General features: G+C 45.7%; 1 protein-coding gene and 1 pseudogene across 1 annotated transcript; one reads left to right on the top strand and one right to left on the bottom strand.

The window, feature by feature from the left end:
- Positions 1–279: 279 nt before the first annotated feature.
- On the bottom strand, positions 280–2,307 carry LOC127343513 (E3 ubiquitin-protein ligase At4g11680). The gene is made up of 3 exons (XM_051369641.2): positions 1,696–2,307; positions 1,249–1,603; positions 280–748 (listed from the first exon to the last, which is right to left on the bottom strand). The coding sequence occupies exons 1-3, from the start codon at positions 2,124–2,126 to the stop codon at positions 605–607; spliced, it is 930 nt and encodes a 309-aa protein (XP_051225601.1). The 5' UTR covers positions 2,127–2,307; the 3' UTR covers positions 280–604.
- Positions 2,308–6,259: 3,952 nt separating this feature from the next.
- Positions 6,260–21,554, top strand: LOC127338551 (IQ domain-containing protein IQM1-like; annotated as a pseudogene).
- Positions 21,555–22,078: the final 524 nt, after the last annotated feature.

Genomic DNA, 22,078 nt, shown 5'->3' with positions numbered 1-22,078 from the left:
ATGAATGGACTGGAGTCAAAGGGCAATCAATAGTTTTACCAGAAAGTATGTGAGAAATAGGAAATGTGTGTCAATAATGTATATGTGCTAGGTTTTCAGTTGCCTATGTGATCTGCATGTCTAATATGCGTATGCTAGTTAATCTTGGAAATTGCTATGTCATGTTTTATGCTTGTATTAAATTAATGCGAAAACTGCTAATTATTTTAACAATATAGGATAACCTGACACCAATATCTAACAATTCTATTTTGGCATTATACCATTGTTTAGTTGAGGTTCATGAAAATTTGATGATAAGCGTCTGTAACATGGGTTGCTATTCAGAAACTAGACGTGCGGAGTAAAAAATAACAAAAGGAAACAACAATATCTGTACACATTTTCTACCTGCCCAAGATGGCTAATTAACCTATCTCTGGCTTCAACTGCAGTGTATCCATCGCTTGTCAGCGTCTCGAGTTAGTACAGGGTTGGCGAAAGAGGTCAGTAAGGTGTGGTGCATGCATCCGACTGTGCCGCGCCATCCGATCGACGCATCTCTGGCTTAGAATGCAAGCTCCACTGATCAATCACAGTTCCACCGTATATATGCAGAAATCGATCAGCTGAGCTCTTGCTTGCAGAGAGGGCAAGAGGAGATGATCCTCAGCCACCTATCCACGCATTTCAGGTGGAACATGTGTGTGCACGGCAGCTGCCTCACCTCCTCCTTCTCCCTGTATTGCGCCAGGCATATGCAGCATTCCTGCAAGAAGTTGCCGTTGAATCAATCGATTTTAAGAAGAAGATAATAGAGAACATTTTGTTGTTGCTGTGAAGTGTGAACTGGCACAATTTCCAGAGAATGCTACACAATGTATTACTGAACAAGTAGGTATGCCGAATGTTCAGCTAATCTAGGATGAGAGAAAAAAAAAACACTCCATGTTTGCTATGTTGCTAAATAACAGGGAGATGCTTGTGATCTTAGGCACCATACCAAAAGGCAAAGTTAGCACTTCTTATCTTAGTATCGCCCAAAAAGGAAGCATGTACGAGTTGCTCGCGCACGTTTATCACTTTTTGGGATACCATTATAAGTTTAGGTCGCCAATGTTTGGTGAATTCCGGCTACCCTCTTTTACTCCATTTCCCGTCATGCATCACCTAAAATGAACGCTGCTATCTTTGCTTCTACTTATCCAAATCAGGACATGTGCCTGAAAATCTGCAGAGAAAATGTGCGTAAAATTGACATGAACTCACTTGATCGTCGTGCTCGCGATCTCTGGGCGCGTCCATCTCCTTGAACCGCCACCGCGGCAGCTCGTCCAGCTGCTCGTCGGAGGCGCCCCGGCCGACGGAGGCGGAATTCATGTTGTACCCGAGCGCGTACCCGACGGCCGGGACGAAGCAGCAGAGTAGGAGGAAGAGGAGGAATGGGAGCGAGTATACGACGGCGTTCCACGCTAGCAGGCCGATGCAGAGCGCGTACAGCCTCGGCGCGCGGTGGAACGACCCGAGCCGCGCGTCGAACACCCACACGTTGCCCATCACGAACCACATCGCGAAGAAGAGCTCCAGGAACGCCCTAGCCTTGTTCATCAGATACGAGCTGTTCCTGCAATTGGTGCACAAGAATTCGTCAAGAGACTTAAATCTGTACTGTTAAATTTGGGAGCTATGCGGAAAATTAAGGTGTCAAGCCTGAACCTTAGAGCGTCACTGGCACCGTGCATCTCAGGGTCGTCGCCACGGCCGGCGGCAGCCGAGGAATGCCGGTGTCGCCAATAGAGAAGCGGGAGACTAAGCACGTTACCAACGTTGTACGCGGCGACCCAGAGCCTGAGCGGCCACGCGGGGCGCTCCTTGGGGGAGGTGGCCACGATGGCTGTGGTGATGACCATCTGAGCGACGATCACACCGAGCTCGAAGGCGAGCCAGCCGGCGGAGTTGAACGGGTTCGATCCCAGGTCGGACCTCGGGCCGTTCTGGTACTGGTACACCCGCCTCAGGAAGATGAACCACCGCGCCCTCGACATGCGCGCCACCGCCCGCATGGTGAAAGCGGAGACCCTACTGCCGCCGCCGCCACGGCTCGTTCCGGACGTCGCCAACGAGGACGAGGACGAAGTGGACGGCATGATGGTGGTCGGTCGTGGGGAGGAGGGGCATTGGCATGGTTGGTTTCGCGCCTAAATGGGCGGGGAGGGAAGAGCCGAGTTGGGTTCGAGATGGTGACCAATAATCTAACGGCTTTGCTTTGGCGCCAAGAGTGGAGGGGGTGAACGAAGAAAAAACGGTTGGCCTAACCGTCTTCTTCCCGCCATATGCTTCCCCCTGGCTCCTGTGAGGCACTAGCTTGTGTCTGGTTTTGTGTAGGCAGAAAGCAAGCAGAGCAATCTGGTTACGGTGGGTGGATGACTTGGCTCCCTCGACCAAGATTAACTCCTAATTAAATCCTGCAAAAGATATCCTACTTAGTTGACTGTTTTCTTTTTGATAATGATTATATGACTATAGGTCAATCAATTTAGACCCTTCCCAGACCCATCTCGTTCTCAGCGGCACCCCACCCTCCCAGCCCTAACCGCCGCCGCCGGTAGCGCCGCCGGGGCAAAGACCCACGGGGCGTGGCGGCGGCGGGGGCCCTTCCTCGTCGATGCGTGGTGGACGGTGGCCGGATCTCTCCTCCTTGACGCATCGCGGACCGACAGGCGCGAATGGGATGGGCGGCAGCGGCCTGCGCTGCGCCCCTTCTCCCGTCGGTTCTCCCCTGGTGGGCCGGCCAGCGCGGATGGGATGGGCGGCGGCGGCCTGCGCTGCGGTCTCCCTCCTCTCGTCGGCTCTCCGGAGCACTCCGGCAGGGGCTGGTGGTGGTCGGCGGCTAGACCCATGGCCTGCGCCAATTCCCCCCCCCCCCCCCCGCCTCTCGTCGGTGAGTGGAGACGATCTCGGGCTTCACCCGGGACACGAGGTCGCTCGGGGCAGCAGCCTTGGGTACGACGGTGGAGGTGGCCCTCTTCTTCGCCGGAGAGGGTCGGCCTGCGGTTCGTGGTGGTGGATCTATCGATCTATCACCGCGTTCCGGCGGCGAGATGGAGGAGCATGGAAGCCGGCGACAGTGTCGCCGGTGGAGGGGTGGAGTGGCAAGCCCGGGATGGTCGCCGATGTGGGGGTCCGACCTGTATAAAGGCGGTGGTCCTAGGGTCTCTCTTGCGTGAAAAGGAAGACCTACCGGAGGCCTGGACTCGTGATCTGGCCGGACTGTTGAGTTCCGGAAGGCTCCGCCGACGAATGTAACAGTGCTTTTTGCCTGAAGTTTGCTGGATCGGTGGTATTCGACCGTGCGCACCCATGCTTTTATTCCGACCGATTGGTTCTGGAGGGAGCGGCGCGAAGCTCTTTTTCTGTGTTGACATCAAGTGACTATGGATCCATGATGAAAGTCGGAAGAAGAGAAGTTCATGAAGGCCGGAGGGGAGGACTAGCTAAGGGAGGTTCAAGTCTCCGCTCTGTTGAGTGACTTGCTTGGTGTTCCGGGCTTCACAGCAGCGGTATGAAAGTGGGGGCAACAACACATGTGAAGTTCAGAGTCCTACCTTTCAGGGTGAAAACCCAAGGTCCGGCCTTAGCTGGTTGTGCCTGGCAATGACCTTGTTGGAGATATTGTTTTGAGAGCGGGGACTATCTTCAGGGTAAAAACCTAAGATCGTTGATCGGGCGATGACGGTGTTAGAGCACTGTTCCATTCTTGGAGGCGTCATTTTTGGAGAGTCTGTATTTCAGGTGTTGTCTTGGCGGTGGATGTATTGCTGTTGTTAGGCCCGAGATACTGTAGCGGGACTTTGTTTCTTAGTTTTCTTTTCCGTTTTTTGGTTGTGTGCATCCGTAGTGCCATTAGGGTGGTGCGTTGTCGCAGAGGCTGGGTGTAATTGATATCTTTTTAATATTAATATATTCCCTTTATCGAAAAAGGTCAATCCATTTAGCAATATATATTTCTCAGTCAAAATCAGTAAGGTTTCATCAAGTTTTGCTCATCCTTTTGTACCTGTACAGATCCTGGTATTGACCATACATTTATTAGCATTGACTTAGCCAAAACTATTTCTAGACACAACAAAACCATTTCTTTGGGATACTACTACTAGTGGGCTTGTTTCTAAACGTCGAAGTTACTAGGGGTTGTAAGCCGTCAACCGTGGACTCCATCACCTTCTTGCTATCCCTGCTCACACATTTCCTATCGTGCTGCCACCTCACCAATTGTGAGGAAGATTGTACGCACATCCACAATCTTTTGGAGTTTTCTGATACTCCCTCCGTCCGTTAATAGATGTCCAGTGGTTCGTTTAAATTTGGATGTATCTATGCCTACAAAATGTCTAGATACATTCGAATTTAGACAAATTTTTGGCATCTAAAAATGGACAGAGGTAGTATTATTGTTTGGCCTCTAGCTTCAGACTTACGGGTTGGAAAATGATAACACAAGAGTCGAAAGCTGCTACTGCATGAACTGATAATCCGATTTTTTGATTTGTAGTTAAATTATCTATATACAAGTTTGTGCTATTTTGCTGTAAAACATGCCATTCTTTGGTTGGAACCAATGGTTTTATGGATTGGAAGTAGAAATAGGAGGAGTAAAAAGTTATACATCAATAATAGGGAGATACACAATCTTGCAGGCGGTGGTTCTATCGACCCAATTATCGCCGAGGTCCAGACCTTACTACAATACAAATTAGAAGGGTGACTGCACAAATCAGCACTTCTCCGTTTTGATTTTTTTCTTCTAAATGGCTATTTTTCTGATAGTCTGACACTGGCTGCAGAAGATTTCATGGAATTGGCAGTCTCAGAGCCTCTCTTCACGTGAAAACACTGGCTGCACAAGATTTCACTTGTTATGTTTTGGGCCAGGAAATAACCCACATAGTTCAGAAAAATAAACGGCGAATGCTTCGATCAAGTATGCTTTAGAAAATTTCTAGGCCCAAGACGACATTTGGTAGTTGGGATCATTTGTTTGTATAATGGAGAGCCCTCCTTTTACATATTTGGGTCTCCCATTGGGCACCAACAGGCCATCATTCAATGATCTTATGCATATGGTTTCAATATTGGACAAAAGATTTTCTTCTATTTCCTCTCTTATGTCATACACTAGAAGACTGACCCTACTAAACTCTGTTATATCAACACTACCAATCTATGCAATGTGCTCTTTCGAAGTGCCAACACCATCTTTGTTCACTTTGAAAAAAGTGACAGACAATTTTTATGGGCTGGCAAAGAGAAAAATAAGCATGGAAAATGCCTTGCTAGTTGGGTCTAGTTTGTACACCAAAAGAGGAAGGAGGATTAGGTGTATTAAATCTAAGAGTTCAGACCAAAGCTCTCTTAGTGAAAATATCCAAAAATTCTATAATCATCTGAATATTCCTTGGGTCAACTTACTATGGAAGTCTAACTACAATGAGAAAGCACCCCATGCCATATCTCCAAAAGGTTCATTCTGGTGGCGTGACTACCTATGTCTGATCGACACCTATAGAGAAATGATAGATTTCTTTGTTAAAAATGGTAAATCAATTCTTCTCTGGAAAGATTCCAAGGGCAATATAATCTCTACTACTTAAAAAAAAGGAACGTGTTCCCCCTTCTCCCCCTATTTTCGTCGTCATGGTCGATTTTTTTGGTCGCGCCCGTTCGGCCCGCATGCCCGAATGGGCCAAGCCCAGCGAAATGCTAGCCTCATTCTACTTCCTCCTGCTTTGCCCATGACCGTGAGTGCCCCCCAAACCCTATCCCGTGCTCCTCTCCATGATAGTGGCGGCGGCAACAGGCTCACCGGTGGTAGGAGATGGCACAACCAGGAACGGTCGGCGGAGGGCCGGCGGTACATCGTCTTTCCAGACCATCCTCCGCCGTCGCCCAACGTCGCCCCATTGGTCTCTCCCTCAATCATCTACCTCCCCAGCTTCGAGTCCTGCCCTCGATGAACCATCCACTGCGCCGCCGTTCTCCAACGTCTCCCTCGAGGCGTTGTGCGCCGGCGAGCGGCGGCGAGCGTTGTTCCCTTGTGGCCACGCGTTCCACGCCGCCTGCATCGACAATTCACCGCCATGTCGCGCGTGTACCCTGTCTGTAGGGCTCTCGACGCCAGGGTGTTTGCTAACACCTGCATCATTGTTGGTTTCGTCTAGCTATGTGCAGAGTTGTGTGTCATGGAGGAGCACGAAAGGTGTTCGACTGTATGATGCTGAGATATGTGATGTGGAATGTTCTCTGGAGTGTGGTATGAGGTCTGGTAATGTAGGATCATGTATCCATGAGTTTCTTAGAGTGATCAGCAATGAGGTTCGGCCTGACAAGTTCATCTTACCTTTGCAACTGCCAACTACCCTAAATGGTTTAGCTGAGCAGTTTACTGGTCCTAGGCAATGTGGGTACACTACACTCTAGAGAAGTTGGTTTTTGCTCTTCCGTCTCAGTTCTGACCATGTCTCGGGAGCAGAATTGTCTTCAAGGTTTTCAGCGTTTCACTTGACACTGACTTCGTATGTCTGAAATTTTTCAGCACAAGGTTCAGTTTATGGAATTGTATCATCGCGCATGGTTTGAAGTACTTTCCGTAGAGATCTCCAGCCCAGGGACACACGAAATTAACATAGTGAACAAAATCTCTGCTCCTTGGGATGAAAAAGAGAAGAACATCACAGCGAAAGCAATCTCCATGGGCAGGCTGATGCACTCGCTGAGCTTCAAAGAATGGCAAAGAGGAGTGGACGCCACAGGTTCAGTGGAGCTTAAGAGCATGCCGACTGCGATAAGCATTGTCGATGACCGGAGAAATTCAGATCTTTCCATGGCGGTGAGCCCCAATGTTTCATCCAGCCCAAAGTGTGAACTTGATGTTGCGTCTGTGAAGGTTCAAAAGGTTTACAAGAGTTACCGCACTAGGCGACACCTTGCTGATTGCGTGGTCGTCATAGAAGAGCTATGGTACGCGTCTATTTTCTTTAGTTGTTGAACATTGGAACTGTAAGCTAGCCTTGGTGTTGAAAGATTCAGTAACTTTTGTTTCAGAAAAGAAAGAATCAGAAACTAAGTTTTGACTCATTTCAGGTGGAAAGTACTAGACTTTGCATCACTTAAGCACAGCTCGATATCATTCTTCAACAACAAAATATTGTTTACTGATGTTACCTTTATACGTTTGGACATATATATCCGAGGCATCGATATGAGCACAATTTGCATATCTATTATGATGTATGGTTGACAAGGGATTAACTTATCAATGCCTACAGATTGTAGACTAGGGTTTTAGTCGGAAGTAGAGGGCAAGTAGATCACGAAGGTTTCAGCCGAAAAGTACTCGACGATGTGAAAACTAGGGTTGCGTGAGACAATGAATCGATGCTATCTTTGTCCCTCGATCCCCCCTTATATAGGAGGTGGAGTCGAGGGATTCATAATACACAAGTTACAGAGTCCGGGAGGGTTTCCAACCCGTCCCGCAAGATTACAAGTAGTATTTCCTAATACAACTCTAGTTTTTCTTAATAATAAATTGGGCTTCCGAATCTTCTTATTCTTCGAGTCATGGGCCTTCAGTAAATCCCGGGTACCATCTTCGGCATGCCCATTGGGGTTGCCTATGTCAGTAGCCCCCGAGATTTTGCTTGAATCGAAGAATCAGGAAAAATCTCCAACTTTAATCATTCAATAACTCTGTCGAATTTATCACATATCTTTGGATATGCAATTATATATTGTATAGGGATAATGGTAGTTGGGGCTAGTTCATCTGATGGATCAGGTACTAGTTAACTGCTCTAGTGGCAATCCGCAAAAACCTACTTCAAGATCACGTCCCTGGACATGATCTCGGGATACTGGTGTAAATTTCGACAGGTGCCACTTAAGGTCTTACCATTCTGTCGAGTCCCAGTCATATTTTATCGGGTACCTAACGCGTCCGTTAGGATTTTTCTTCGTATCTGTTGATACGGAAAAAAGTAGCAAACCGACGTCAGAGACGGCGCCATGCCGCTCAGAACGGATCTGGGGTCTTACCTTCGCAAAGTTTTGCGGCATTCAGAGATTATTCGCATTTTGGCGCTCTGAGAATATATTGCTGAGTGCTTTTTCGGCTGTTGGAATAGCACATTTTATTGAATCAACGGATGACTTATCTTTCCTTCCCGATGGGAGTATATGCAGAGTTATTTGTATAACTCGAAATATTTCTCATTTCTTTTTTTTTATAATTTTATCGGGCACGCGAACAGCGTTCCTGATGGGAGTAGCCCCCGAGGCTACAGCCAAGGACTTGTACTTGGTTGTAGGCTCAACGCCTTATGTTGCTATATTTTCCTTCTTTCTCGAGGTTTTCATATCTATCGGGTGCGCGACCAGCGCTCCCGATGGGAGTAGCCCCCGAGGCTATGAACAAATGCTTGTATTTGGTCATAGGCTCTCGCCATTTATATTTTGTCATACTCAACTTTTCTTTTTTACAAAGTAGCCCCCGAGCGTTTGGGCAAAAACTTGTATTTGATCAAAGGCTCAATAGTCTTTGTCTGCCGCCAGTTGCAGTAATCTTTATAGCCAAGATTTTTCTTTAAAAAGGTGACATCACTACTGACGATAGCCACGATCCTTGTATTGGGAAGACGCGAGAGCTGTCCGTTCACTGACCTGCGGGCCCAAAATCTGCGTCCTGTTGACACGTTATGCAAGTGGGGGACACACGTCCTCCGTTTTTTCTGCTGCACGCACTGTAGCGCCTGTCCAGTTCCCTCATGGTAAAAGTACCATTGTACCCTTTGATCCACGTGTAAAGCATCAAGTCTATTTGGAGAACATCCAACGGTGCGGCGTTCCGACTGAGCTTACTATAAGTACTCTCCTTCTTCCTCGCGTATTCCCCTTCACCGCACCTGTGCTCATACCTCCTCTGCTCCATATCTTCGGGAGATACAAAAGGTCTCTGAAACCTTGGTCCACTATTTTGCCTGTTATTCCGAGAGTCATCTCTATCGTCGACTCGCTGCTCATTACTCCTCTGATATTCATCTCTATTGTTTCCTCCGGCGCTTCCCCGAAACCCAGCCGATATTTGGCCGGGAGCATCGTAGCTCGAGAATTGCCGAGGAAATCGCCGTCTATTTTGAAAATTTCGACCGCGGTCCTCCTCAGGTGACCTGTGTCGCTTATTATGAACAGCATCTTCTCTGTCTGCCCACCTGTTCGCTATCTCCATCAGTGCTGACACTGTCCTTGGGTTGGTTCTCCCCAAGTCTTCAACAAAATCTCCTCGTCGAATTCCTGCCACGAACGCATCTATCGCTCTCTCGTCAGATATATTCTATGTCGAGTTTTAATGATGAACCACCTCTGGATGTACTTTCTCATTGATTCATCATGCTTTTGTCGACACGATCTTAACTCTTCTAGTGATGCGGGTTTTTTGCAGGTAGATCGGAAATTCTTGACGAACACGTCCTCAAAATTGTCTCAGCTGTCGATGGAACCTGGCGGAAGCTTCTTTATCCAAGATCGCGTGGCTCCACTCAGATGTACTTGAATGCTCTGCATGGCTGCTGCTCTGGTTCCTCCTATCAACTTCACCGTCTCGAGATAATCAACTAGCCAGTCCTCTAGATCTTGCAGGCCGTCAAATTTTTTGAAATTGTCGGGTAACTTAAACCCTGAAGGAACTCGAGTCTTCCGGACCCTCCTTGTGAAGCACGGCAGCCCACACATATCTATCTCTTGCTCCACTTGTTCTCTCAGGCCCTGGCGCTGCTGCGGCAGGTCGTGGACTATTTTTTCTTGCTGATCCTTCGGGAGGCGAAGTTACAAACACCGTTCCCATGGCTCCAACTCCTGCCATGGCCATATTGTACAATGCTTCTCTTGGATCTCCGGGAGGTGACTTGGATGCGAGGATAAAAGCTTGCGTTTCCATATACCCAGCTTCCGGTGTCTTAGGGGTAATATTCCCCCTCGTGTCTATCGACATAAAGGACATGTCGAGATTTTGAACTAGATTTTCTCTGTCAGCCTCAGGTATGTTTTGCAGCCGAGATCTTGCTCTATTTCGAGCTTCTCTGTGACTATCTCCCGAAGTTCCTGAATGTCGGCTTAACTCCGCCCTTCGCCTACTTGACACAGAAGCTGCCTCCCTCCTTCTATTTAGAGCAGCTGTCTGTTTTTCCAATTCTCTTCCAACGCGGCGAGTCTGTATTGGTATGCTTGCAATTCTTCCGACGTAACAGTTGTAGTCATTGGTTCTGTGCCATCCATAGCTCGTGCGGTTCTATCTCACGCTGCTTGTGGAAGTTGGACCCTTAGACGTGGTGCAGACCCGACATATTTAGTTCCTAAACCTCGCCTAAGGTCAGCGGGATCAACGTATGGATTTCCCACATCATCGAAAGCCTCTCATGTCTCCTCCTGATCGCAACTTGGTTCTCCAATGGCATAAATCTGACGATATTTTGGATTCTGAACCTTGCTGGGTTTGGTGACACCATCATAGAGATTGGTGAAGACCTTTCTGAAGGAGATATGCCCTAGAGGAAATAATAAAGTGGTTATTATTTATATCTTTATGTTTATGATAAATGTTTATATATCATGCTAGAATTGTATTAACCGAAACATTAGTACATGTGTGATATGTAGACAAACAAGAAGTCCCTAGTATGCCTCTTAAACTAGCTTGTTGATTAATGGATGATTAGTTTCATAATCATGAACATTGGATGTTATTAATAACAAGGTTATGTCATTGTGTGAATGATATAATGGACACACCCAATTAAGCGTAGCATAAGATCTCGTCATTAAGTTATTTGCTATAAGCTTTCGATACATAGTTACCTAGTCCTTATGACCATGAGATCATGTAAATCACTTATACCGGAAAGGTACTTTGATTACACCAAACACCACTGCGTAAATGGGTGGCTATAAAGGTGGGATTAAGTATCCGGAAAGTATGAGTTGAGGCATATGGATCAACAAAGGATTTGTCCATCCCGATGACGGATAGATATACTGGGGCCCTCTCGGTGGAATGTCGTCTAATGTCTTGCAAGCATATGAATGAGTTCATAAGAGACCACATACCACGGTACGAGTAAAGAGTACTTGTCAGGAGACGAGGTTGAACAAGGTATAGAGTGATACCGAAGATCAAACCTCGGACAAGTAAAATATCGCGAGACAAAGGGAATTGGTAATATATGTGTATGGTTCATTCGATCACTAAAGTCATCGTTGAATATGTGGGAGCCATTATGGATCTCCAGATCCCGCTATTGGTTATTGGTCGGAGTGAGTACTCAACCATGTCCGCATAGTTCTCGAACCGTAGGGTGACACACTTAAAGTTGGATGTTGAAATGGTAGCACTTGAATTATGGAATGGAGTTCGAATATTTGTTCGGAGTCCCGGATGAGATCCCGGACATCACGAGGAGTTCCGGAATGGTCCGGAGAATAAGATTCATATATAGGATGTCATTTTATGTGAAATAAAATGTCGCGGAAGGTTCTATGGAAGGTTCTAGAAGGTTCTAGAAAAGTCCGGAAGAAACCACCAAGGAAGGTGGAGTCCACAAGGGACTCCACCTCCATGGCCGGCCAGCCCTAGATGGGGTGGAGTCCCAAGTGGACTCCACCATAGGGGGCCGGCCACCCCCACATGGGAGGTGGGAATCCCACCTTTGGGTGGGAGTCCTAGTTGGGCTAGGTTTCCCCCTCCTATGGAAGGTTTTGGTTTCGGGTCTTATTCGAAGACTTGGACACCAACACTTGGGATCCACCTATATAATGAGGGGCCAAGGGAGGGGGCCGGCCACCCCAAGACCACAAGCTGGCCGCCCCCCATAGAGTGGCCGGCCACCCTCCCAAACCCTAGCCGCCCCCCTCTCCTCCATATTGCCCGCGTAGCTTAGCGAAGCTCCGCCGGACTTCTTCACCGCCACCGACACCACGCCGTCGTGCTGTCGGATTCAAGAGGAGCTACTACTTCCGCTGCCCGCTGGAACGGGGAGGTGGACGTCGTCTTCATCAACAACCGAACGTGTGACCGAGCACGGAGGTGCTGCCCGTTCGTGGCGCCGGAACCGATCGTGATCAAGATCTTCTACGCGCTTTTGCAAGCGGCAAGTGATCGTCTACCGCAACAACAAGAGCCTCATCTTGTAGGCTTTGGAATCTCTTCAAGGGTGAGACTCGATACCCCCTCGTTGCTACCGTCTTCTAGATTGCATCTTGGCTTGGATTGCGTGTTCGCCGTAGGAAAATTTTTGTTTTCTATGCAACGTTATCCTACAGTGGTATCAGAGCCGTGTCTATGCATAGATGGTTGCACGAGTAGAACACAATGGTTTGTGGGCGTTGATGCTCTTGTTATCTTTAGTTTGAGTACTTTGCATCTTTATGGCATAGTGGGATGAAGCGGCTCGGACTAACTTTACATGACCGCGTTCATGAGACTTGTTCCTCGTTCGACATGCAACTTGTATTGCATAAGAGGCTTTGCGGGTGTCTGTCTCTCCTACTATAGTAAAGATTCAATTTACTCTTCTATTGAAAACATTAGTATCAACGTTGTGGTTCATGTTCGTAGGTAGATTAGAGCTCTCGAAAACCCTAAACCACGTAAAATATGCAAACCAAATTAGAGACGTCTAACTTGTTTTTGCAGGGTTTGGTGATGTGATATGGCCATAATGTGATGATGAATATGTATGAGATGATCATTATTGTATTGTGGCAACCGGCAGAGCCTTATGGTTGTCTTTAAATTTCATGTTGAGTAGTATTTCAAAGTAGTTGTAATAGTTGCTACATGGAGGACAATCATGAAGACGGCGCCATTGACCTTGACGCTACGCCGACGATGATGGAGATCATGCCCGAAGATGATGGAGATCATATCCGTGCTTTGGAGATGAAGATCAAAGGCGCAAGAACAAAAGGGCCATATCATATCACATATGAACTGCATGTGATGTTAATCCTTTTTATGCATCTTATTTTGCTTAGATCGCGACGGTAGCATTATAAGATGATCCCTCACTAAAATCTCAAGATAATAAAGTGTTCATCCTTAGTAGCACCGTTGCCAAGTCTTGTCGTTTCGAAGCACCTCGTGATGATCGGGTGTGATAGATTCAATAAGTACATATAACGGGTGCAAGACAGTTTTGCACATGCGGATACTAAGGTGGCCTTGACGAGCCTAGCATGTACGTACATGGTCTCGGAACACATGATACCGAAAGGTAGAGCATGAATCATATGGTTGATATGATGAACACTTTGAGTGTTCGCCATTAAAATCACACCTTTTCTCGTGATGATCGGGTTTAGGTGCGGTGGATTTGGTTCGTGTGATCACTAAGACAATGCGAGGGATATTGTTTTGAGTGGGAGTTCACTTAGGTTTTTAATTATGTTGAATTAAAATTTGAACTCAATTTGTCATAAACTTAGTCTAAACTATTGCAAATATATGTTGTAGAGATGGCGTCCCCAATCAATTTTAATCAGTTCCTAGAAAAAGAGAAACTTAAGAGCAACGGTAGCAACTTCACCGACTGGTTCCGTCATGTGAGGATCTTCCTCTCTGGCGGAAATCTGCAATTTGTGCTTGATGCACCGCTAGGTGACCCTCCTGCAGAAGATGAATCCGATGAAGTAAAAGCCGTTTACGCGACTCGGAAAACTCGGTACTCTCAAGTTCAGTGTGCCATCCTGTGCAGTCTGGAATCCGATCTTCAAAAACGTTTTGAGCACCATGATCCTCATGAGTTGATGAATGAGCTGAAAGCTATATTCGAGACTCATGCGGCCATGGAATGCTATGAAGCATCGAAACATTTCTTCAGCTGTATGATGGAAGAAGGCAGCTCCGTTAGTGAGCACATGCTCGCCATGACCGGGCATGCGAAGAAACTCAGTGACTTGGGAATAGTGATTCCTAACAGACCGGGATTAATCGTGTCCTTCAATCATCGCCACCAAGTTACAAGAACTTTGTGATGAACTACAATATGCAGAACATGAACAAGGAGTTACCTGAACTTTTTGGCATGCTAAAAGCTGCTGAGATTGAGATCAAGAAAGAGCACCAAGTGTTGATGGTCAACAAGACCACCAGTTTCAAGAAACAGGGCAAGTCTAAGGGAAAATTCAAGAAGGGTGGCAAGAAAGCTGCCACGCCTCCTATGAAACCTAAGAACGGCCCTAAGCCTGATGCTGAGTGCTATTACTGCAAGGAGAAGGGACACTGGAAGCGTAATTGCTCCAAGTATCTCGGCTGATCTGAAGAGCGGCCTTGTCAAGAAGAAGAAAGAAGGTATATTTGATATACATGTTATAGATGTTCATTTCACTGGTTCTCGTTCTAGTACCTGGTATTTGATACTGGTTCGGTTGCTCATATTTGTAACTCGAAACAGAACTAAAGAATAAACGACAACCGCTGAAAGATGAAGTGACGATGCGCGTTGGAAACGGATCCAAGGTCAATGTGATCGCAATCGGCACACTTCCTCTACATCTACCTTCGGGATTAGTTTTAAGCCTAAATAATTGCTATTATGTACTGCGTTGAGCATGAACATTATATCCGGATCTTGTTTAATGCAAGACGGTTATTCATTCAAGTCTCGAGAATAATGGTTGTTCTATTTTTATGAATAATATCTTTTATGGTCGAGCACCACAAAAGAATGGCTTATTTCTATTAGATCTCGATAGTAGTGATACGCATATACATAACATTGATGCTAAGCGAATTAAACTTAATGATAATTCTACTTATATGTGGCACTGTCGTCTTGGTCATATTGGAGTGAAACGCATGAAGAAACTCCATACCGATGGATTACTTGAATCACTTGACTTTGAGTCACTTGATAGATGCGAAGCATGTCTAATGGGTAAAATGACTAAGACTCCATTTTCTGGTATGATGGAGCGAGCTGCGACTTATTGGAAATCATACATACAGATGTATGTGGACCAATGAGCGTAGCATCACGCGGTGGTTATCGTTATGTTCTAACCTTCACAGATGATCTGAGTAGATATGGGTATATCTATTTCATGAAACATAAATCCGAAACTTTCGAGAAGTTTAAGGAATTTCAAAGTGAAGTAGAAAATCAACGTAACAAGAAGATCAAATTTCTACGATCTGATCGTGGAGGTGAATATCTGAGTTATGAGTTTGGCATGCATTTAAAGAAATGCGGAATACTTTCACAATTGACACCGCCGGGAACACCTCAACGAAACGGTGTGTCCGAACGTCGTAATCGAACTCTCTTAGATATGGTTCGTAGTATGATGTCTCTTACTGATTTGCCGTTATCATTTTGGAGTTATGCATTAGAGACAGCCGCATTCACTTTAAATAGAGCACCATCAAAATCCGTAGAAACGACACCGTATGAATTATGGTTTAATAAGAAACCTAAGCTGTCGTTCCTGAAAGTTTGGGGTTGCGAAGCCTATGTAAAGAAGTTACAACCGGACAAGCTAGAACCCAAAGCGGAGAAATGCGTCTTCATAGGATACCCTAAGGAAACTATAGGGTACACTTTCTATCACAAATCCGAAGGCAAAATCTTTGTTGCTAAGAACGGAACCTTTCTTGAGAAAGAATTTCTCACTAAAGAAGTGACTGGAAGAAAAGTAGAACTCGATGAGATTGATGAATCTATACTCGTTGATCGAGTAGCGCGGTACGGAAGTTGTACCTGTACCGCCTACACCGGCAACAGAGGAAGCTAATGATAATGATCATGAAACTTCGAACGAGGAAACTACTGAACCTCGCAGATCGACAAGGGAACGTGCCACTCCTGATTGGTATGATCCTTGTTTAAATGTCATGATTGTAGATAACAATGATGAGGACCCTGCGACGTATGAAGAAGCGATGATGAGCCCAGATTCCAACAAATGGCAAGAAGCCATGAAATCCGAAATGGGATCCATGTATGATAACAAAGTATGGACTTTGGTAGACTTACCAGATAGCCGAAAGGCTGTCGAGAATAAATGGATCTTCAAGAGAAAAACAGATGCTGATGGTAATATTACTGTCTATAAAGCTCGACTTGTCGCAAAGGGTTTCCGACAAATTCAAGGAGTTGACTACGATGAGACTTTCTCACCTGTAGCGAAGCTAAAATCTGTGAGGATTTTGTTAGCAATAGCTGCATTTTTCGATTATGAGATTTGGCAGATGGATGTCAAAACGGCGTTCCTTAATGGAGATATTGAGGAAGAGTTGTATATGGTACAACCCAAAGGTTTTGTCGATCCTAAAAATGCTGACAAAGTATGCAAACTTCAGCGTTCAATCTATGGACTGAAGCAAGCATCAAGAAGTTGGAACCGACGCTTTGATAAGGTGATCAAAGACTTCGGGTTTATACAAAGGTCATGGAGAGGCCTGTATTTACAAGAAAGTGAGTGGGTGCTCTGTAGCATTCCTGATATTATATGTAGATGACATATTATTGATCGGGAATGATATAGAACTATTAAGCGATGTTAAGGGTTATTTGAATAATAGTTTTTCAATGAAAGACCTTGGTGAAGCATCGTATATATTAGGCATCAAGATTTATAGAGATAGATCAAGACGCCTAATAGGGCTATCACAGAGTACATATCTGGACAAGATTCTAAAGAAGTTTAGAATGGACGAAAGTAAGAAAGGGTTCTTACCTATGTTACTGTGCTAGGTATTGAGTAAAACTCAAGGACCGGCTACGGCAGAAGAAAGAGAAAGGATGTGTAACATCCCCTATGCCTCGGCAGTAGGATCTATCAGGTCTGCCATGCTATGTACTAGACCGGATATGGCTGATGCGGTTAGTTTGACTAGCTTGAGATATCAAAGTGATCCAGGAATGGAACACTGGACAGCGATCAAGAATATCCTGAAGTACTTGAAAAGAACTAAGGATATGTTTCTTTGTTATGGAGGTGACCAAGAGCTCGTTGTAAACGGTTACACCGATGCAAGTTGGAACACTGATCCTGATGACTCTAAGTCACAGTCTGGGTACGTGTTTATATTGAATGGTGCTGCAGTAAGCTGGGCAAGCTCGAAGCAGTGCACGGTGGCGAAGTCTTCAACAGAATCAGAGTACATAGCGGCTTTCCGTAGGCTTCATCGGAAGCGGTATGGATGAAGAGGTTCATTGTAGAGCTCGGTGTGGTTCCTAGTGCATTGGACCCATTAATCATTTACTGTGATAACATGGGTGCCATCGCCAATGCACAAGAGCCAAGGTCACACAAGAGGCTGAAGCATATCAAGCTGCGTTACCACTCGATTCGCGAGTACATCGAAGATGGAGAAGTAAAGATTTGCAAAGTACACACTGATCTGAATGTAGCAGATCCGTTGACTAAAGCTCTCCCTAGGGCAAAGCATGACCAACACCAGAATGCCATGGGTGTTAGGTATATTACAATGTAATCTAGATTATTGACTCTAGTGCAAGTGGGAGACTGAAGGAGATATGCCCTAGAGGAAATAATAAAGTGGTTATTATTTATATCTTTATGTTTATGATAAATGTTTATATATCATGCTAGAATTGTATTAACCGAAACATTAGTACATGTGTGATATGTAGACAAACAAGAAGTCCCTAGTATGCCTCTTAAACTAGCTTGTTGATTAATGGATGATTAGTTTCATAATCATGAACATTGGATGTTATTAATAACAAGGTTATGTCATTGTGTGAATGATATAATGGACACACCCAATTAAGCGTAGCATAAGATCTCGTCATTAAGTTATTTGCTATAAGCTTTCGATACATAGTTACCTAGTCCTTATGACCATGAGATCATGTAAATCACTTATACCAGAAAGGTACTTTGATTACACCAAACACCACTGCGTAAATGGGTGGCTATAAAGGTGGGATTAAGTATCCGGAAAGTATGAGTTGAGGCATATGGATCAACAGTGGGATTTGTCCATCCCGATGACGGATAGATATACTCTGGGCCCTCTCGGTGGAATGTCGTCTAATGTCTTGCAAGCATATGAATGAGTTCATAAGAGACCACATACCACGGTACGAGTAAAGAGTACTTGTCAGGAGACGAGGTTGAACAAGGTATAGAGTGATACCGAAGATCAAACCTCGGACAAGTAAAATATCGCGAGACAAAGGGAATTGGTAATATATGTGTATGGTTCATTCGATCACTAAAGTCATCGTTGAATATGTGGGAGCCATTATGGATCTCCAGATCCCGCTATTGGTTATTGGTCGGAGTGAGTACTCAACCATGTCCGCATAGTTCTCGAACCGTAGGGTGACACACTTAAAGTTGGATGTTGAAATGGTAGCACTTGAATTATGGAATGGAGTTCGAATATTTGTTCGGAGTCCCGGATGAGATCCCGGACATCACGAGGAGTTCCGGAATGGTCCGGAGAATAAGATTCATATATAGGATGTCATTTTATGTGAAATAAAATGTCGCGGAAGGTTCTATGGAAGGTTCTAGAAGGTTCTAGAAAAGTCCGGAAGAAACCACCAAGGAAGGTGGAGTCCACAAGGGACTCCACCTCCATGGCCGGCCAGCCCTAGATGGGGTGGAGTCCCAAGTGGACTCCACCATAGGGGGCCGGCCACCCCCCACATGGGAGGTGGGAATCCCACCTTTGGGTGGGAGTCCTAGTTGGGCTAGGTTTCCCCCTCCTATGGAAGGTTTTGGTTTCGGGTCTTATTCGAAGACTTGGACACCAACACTTGGGATCCACCTATATAATGAGGGGCCAAGGGAGGGGGCCGGCCACCCCAAGACCACAAGCTGGCCGCCCCCCATAGAGTGGCCGGCCACCCCTCCCAAACCCTAGCCGCCCCCCTCTCCTCCATATTGCCCGCGTAGCTTAGCGAAGCTCCGCCGGACTTCTTCACCGCCACCGACACCACGCCGTCGTGCTGTCGGATTCAAGAGGAGCTACTACTTCCGCTGCCCGCTGGAACGGGGAGGTGGACGTCGTCTTCATCAACAACCGAACGTGTGACCGAGTACGGAGGTGCTGCCCGTTCGTGGCGCCGGAACCGATCGTGATCAAGATCTTCTACGCGCTTTTGCAAGCGGCAAGTGATCGTCTACCGCAGCAACAAGAGCCTCATCTTGTAGGCTTTGGAATCTCTTCAAGGGTGAGACTCGATACCCCCTCGTTGCTACCGTCTTCTAGATTGCATCTTGGCTTGGATTGCGTGTTCGCCGTAGGAAATTTTTTGTTTTCTATGCAACGTTATCCTACACTTTCCAACAGTAGTGGATCTGTCGATGAAGTTGAAGCTGTCGATGTTTCTCGAGTCATTGCATATATCGGAGTCCGCAGATGACTCGAAAGACATTTCGCTGAAGATCTTGGCGAGTTTTTCACTTGCCCTGGTGCTGATGAAGCGTGGCGACGAAATCTCCTCGTCGCCTGATTCGATTGACGATGCTGAACTCGAAAAATTAGGATCGACCGCTGATAATCCCGACGAGATCAGAATCTCGATACGATATGCTCCTTCTTTCTCGACGCGGAAGTGGAACTTTCCGAACGTCGTCTCCATGGGCTCCTCCAGATACGCATATGCATCCAAACGGGAGGGCGGGTGAGGAACAAAATCAACTAGACCAGTTTTGATCTGTTTACCTCTGTCCATCATGTTGCTTGCAGTTGACGAAGTCGACGATCTTGAACGTGCCATCGAGATAAGATCCTTGACACCTCTAATCCCCACGGTCGGCGCCAATTGATAAGGGATTAACTTATCAATGCCTACAGATTGTAGACTAGGGTTTTAGTCGGAAGTAGAGGGCAAGTAGATCTCGAAGGTTTCAACCGAAAAGTACTAGACGATGTGAAAACTAGGGTTGCGTGAGACAATGAATCGATGCTATCTTTGTCCCTCGACCCCCCTTATATAGGAGGTGGAGTCGAGGGATTCATAATACACAAGTTACAGAGTCCGGGAGGGTTTCCAACCCGTCCCACAAGATTACAAGTAGTATTTCCTAATACAACTCTAGTTTTCCTTAATAATAAATTGGGCTTCCGAATCTTCTTATTCTTCGAGTCATGGGCCTTCAGTAAACCCCGGGTACCATCTTCGGTATGCCCATTGGGGATGCCTATGTCAATGGTCCATGAGTGAGAGTACAGAACCATTTTTCTATTGGTATGTAGAATTGACCTTATTATACCTATTTTATAGGCTTTAAATTAGTGGCAATTTAAGAACCTATAACTAATGATGTGTTATTATCTAACATAATCAACATGTTATACATTGGGGAGAGGCAAAGAAATAAATCTTGAGAAGTGCCCTAGGAGTAAACTTCATAGCTAGTGCATCAAGTACCTTGGACCAGTATGTTCCTCAACTCTAATATGAAAAAAAGAGTTCTTAGCACAAGTTTATTCAAAACATCATCTGATCATTACTTATGTGTCTCCTGTACTGAATTATAGCAAGAAAGGCAACTGTATGAAGTAGTTGTGGAGAGTGGTAAACTTGTCTTCAAACAAACTGACAAGATGACCCCAAGTGGATTTTTGTCCTCAGCACCACCAAGGCATTCTATGTTGGCAGGTAGGATTTTTTTTCTTCTTTTCACTATCCTGGAATCTATAGTACCAACTGGAGAGGGATGCGCATGACGTTTATTGAATGGTCGATACAATTCTCTTCCTTCCTTCTGAAGTTTTCGTGAAGAAAGGATCGTTTCAACACTCCAGTTTTCTAGCTGGTGGAGCAATAACGACTGCTGGAAGATTAATGGTAAAAGACGGAATTTTAAAGGTATGTTCACATCGAGAAAAATAATGCATCTGGTTTTTTATAGTACCATAACAAGCAACATTAGGGTTGGACCGACTTTTGCCAGGTGTAACAGATGCCTGATGTTGTCCTATTTCTTCAGGCAATATGGCCATACAGTGGCCACTACCTTCCGATGGAAGAGAACTTCATAGACTTCGTCCGCTACCTTTAGCAGAACAACGTTGACCTCACTGCTGTCAAGGTAAAATGCAAGACCATGCCCAAGTCACTAGCTACATAGTTCGCCTGGTCGGCCTCTACAACGCCGTCTCCAGTCTCAAGGCCCTGTCTGAGCTGGAGCTGCTCGCCCGCGTCAAGCATCTCCCGGCTGTCTGCACCAAGACAAGGCAGGTCGAGGCTGGACCACCCCTTGCCGGGAGATCAGCTCCCACCTCGCCATGGAGGGCACTCAATCTGGGCCTACAGATTGTTTGGCACCTCGAGTCAGGTAAGAGTATGGTAAAGGGGATGCCCAAGTCAAGACTATCAAAGTGGCGTCCGAGGTTGTCTTGGACCCTTCGGTCTCTGGCACCGTAGACCCCGCTGCGCCGAGGTGCTCTCATTGACCAGCGAGTACCACCAATTCATGGTTTGTCCTTGTGTATCCTCGCAGCTTCTTTGAGAATTTTGTGGAGCACGTATGTTCTGAGGCATCCTTAGGTCCGATAGTCTTTCAAATATGTACATGGAGAAATTCACCAACATGTCAAGGTCTACGCGCCTAACATTGATATTGAGAAGTTGTTGAAAGATGCCGATCTATTCAGTAATTATTTTATACTGCATTCTAAGCTGTTGTTACCATGTTCCAACTGTCAGTGTTGAGGTATCTTTCTTTCTACTAAATCCATCGACTTGATTTTGAGAATTTGACATAGGATACTTTGTCAAAGAGCAGCTTTTGCTTTGGCTTACAGCTATATGATGATTCAATGGTGGATACTATGCAACTCAATCTATCGTAGTTGTGAAGCAAAATCCTAGCTACTCCCGCGAATTTCCTAAGACACTATCTTGTGGAGTTTGGTTGGAGGAAAGTATAGTTAGATAATGTCAGAATGTAATTCTTTTCACTAGATGTGTCTACATGTTATAGAAACATTGTTGCATTTTGTTGCTTTTTATATTTTGGGTTTGAAGAACAGCAAATTTGTTTCTGAAATGATTTTGAACTA

The sequence above is a fragment of the Lolium perenne genome, chromosome 3 (assembly GCF_019359855.2).
Source record: "Lolium perenne isolate Kyuss_39 chromosome 3, Kyuss_2.0, whole genome shotgun sequence".
NCBI lineage: Eukaryota > Viridiplantae > Streptophyta > Magnoliopsida > Poales > Poaceae > Lolium > Lolium perenne.
This window is presented reverse-complemented; position numbering and strand designations above follow the sequence as displayed.